At 35.5% G+C, this 1,961-nt stretch overlaps 1 protein-coding gene across 1 annotated transcript in view; it reads left to right on the forward strand.

The window, feature by feature from the left end:
- LOC103608564 (cullin-2-like) overlaps positions 1-1,961 on the forward strand; it is a gene marked incomplete at its 3' end in the record, with an annotated part of 41,487 nt that overhangs the window by 17,257 nt on the left and 22,269 nt on the right. The window contains exon 2 of the mRNA XM_008592986.1: positions 406-546. Coding sequence (XP_008591208.1) covers positions 428-546 — 119 coding nt within the window. The remainder of the gene's footprint in view (positions 1-405; positions 547-1,961) is intronic.

Consider the following 1,961-nt stretch of genomic DNA (forward strand, 5'->3'; position numbering starts at 1 on the left):
AGTTTAAGGAGTGTAAACCACAAGAATTTGGGGCCAAAACCTTTTTATTGAGTGTCTCCTGCATATTTCCCATGATGAGAGTTGGCTTTTTAATTAACTGGGTCCCAGCTTCTTTGCCTTAGCATATTGAATGAGGCTTATAAATCTTTGAAACAATACCCCTGGTCTTAAATAATTTGTAGAAAAGCTTCCCATTTTCTAGAGTTCATAATGAATGCAAAGATTCTACAAAATTCCTTGTCTGGATAGTCATGAAAAGATGGTAGCCAATGTTTATTGTGTTCTTACTGTTTGCCAGGTTCTGTGCTCACTTCATATATCATGCTATTTGATTATGTGTTGCTTTAGAAATAAATAACATATTGTGGAATTCATGCTAACATTATTATTGTTTTTAATTAACAGATTTCAACACTAAACTTGCACAATGTCATTGAAACCACGAGTAGTAGATTTTGATGAAACATGGAACAAACTGTTAACTACAATCAAAGCTGTTGTCATGTTGGAATACGTCGAAAGAGCAACATGGAATGATCGCTTCTCGTATCCTTTTAGTGGCAGCTTGATAAATGTTCTAAAATTGATAAACTTGTTGAAAAGTGAGAACAGGAGTTAAGCTGATCTGCGCAAAAGTACTTTCCAGTGTACCTATTTTCAAATATATTACTATTTACATTTCCAAGTTCATCATTTCTTTTGTGGCAATCAATAATTGATAATCTTTATTCAACAAATACTTATTGAGTACTTAGCATCTCTCAAGCATCACTTTAGCTTAGGGAATACAGTTGTGAATAAAAGAAACTTCTTTTCATTATAATAAGGGAACAGACAATAAATAGATAAAAAAAAAATCTAATTCCAGTGCTTCTAATAACAGGTAGTGATACATATTGCAGGGAAAAATAAAGCAGGGTAAGGGTGTGGAGAAAGCTTGGGGTATACTTGTGTACATGGCTCTTTAAGTAGGGATGGACTCCCTGAGGACAGTGACATTTGTGCAGAGACCAGAACAAAGTGAGGGAGCAAGCCATGCAGATATCTGGGGGAAGAGTGTTCCAGGCAGAGTATGAACAGCAAATTCAATGACTGTGAGATGGAAACATGTTTTTTAATTAGGTTAATTGCCTACATTTGTGAATTGGGAGTTCTGTGTAAAAACACAGATTTGTGGTTTCTCTAGGATGCTCTGAAAGCTGATATTATGCATTCATACTTGACAGCAATCTGCTGGACCTAACTGGTGCTGTCCTCTGTAGCCATCTTCTGGGGCTAAAGAAGGGTTGCCCTTGTTATGTAGGACATATGTTCTTTAGAAAAGCTCTGATTGCATAAGAAAGTGATTCATCTTGTTCTCATTGCCCAACTCAGTTGTTAATAATAAGCTGAATGTTGATGCAAGAACAGTGAAGTTCTCTTAGACCAACAGGAAACTAATTCATTACAACTGCAGTTGTTAGTAAGGAACATTTGTTAGGCTAGCTATGTTCTGGTCACTGAAGATACATACAATAAAGGTAACATTTCTGCAAGACTTCATAGCTTGCAAAGCTCTTTTACATTTTTTATGTTATTTGATACATCAAACAGGCCTATCAGACCAGTGTGGCAAATGTAATTACTATCTTTATGTAACAGATGAGGAAACTGATCTCAGAGGTAAAGGGACTTGCCCAGGGACACATAGACAGTAATTGATGGAGTACAGACTTGAATACAAGATTTTTAACATCTAATTCGCTATGCTTTCCAGTATATCTAGAGGATAATTGAGATGGATTCTGCCCTTGAAGAGCTTATTATTGAATTAGTCTCTTAAATTAGATAGCTGATTTTTGTGTGGAACGTTTGGGGCAGGAATCTTGGTAAAAGTTGAAAAAGTGTTAAAGGCTATTTGTGTTTTAATGAGGCTGAGTTAGGCAAGAACTTTTAAATGCTTTTAAGGATGTTTTAACTAA

The sequence above is a fragment of the Galeopterus variegatus genome, unplaced genomic scaffold, assembly GCF_000696425.1.
Source record: "Galeopterus variegatus unplaced genomic scaffold, G_variegatus-3.0.2 Scaffold8570, whole genome shotgun sequence".
Classification (NCBI taxonomy): domain Eukaryota; kingdom Metazoa; phylum Chordata; class Mammalia; order Dermoptera; family Cynocephalidae; genus Galeopterus; species Galeopterus variegatus.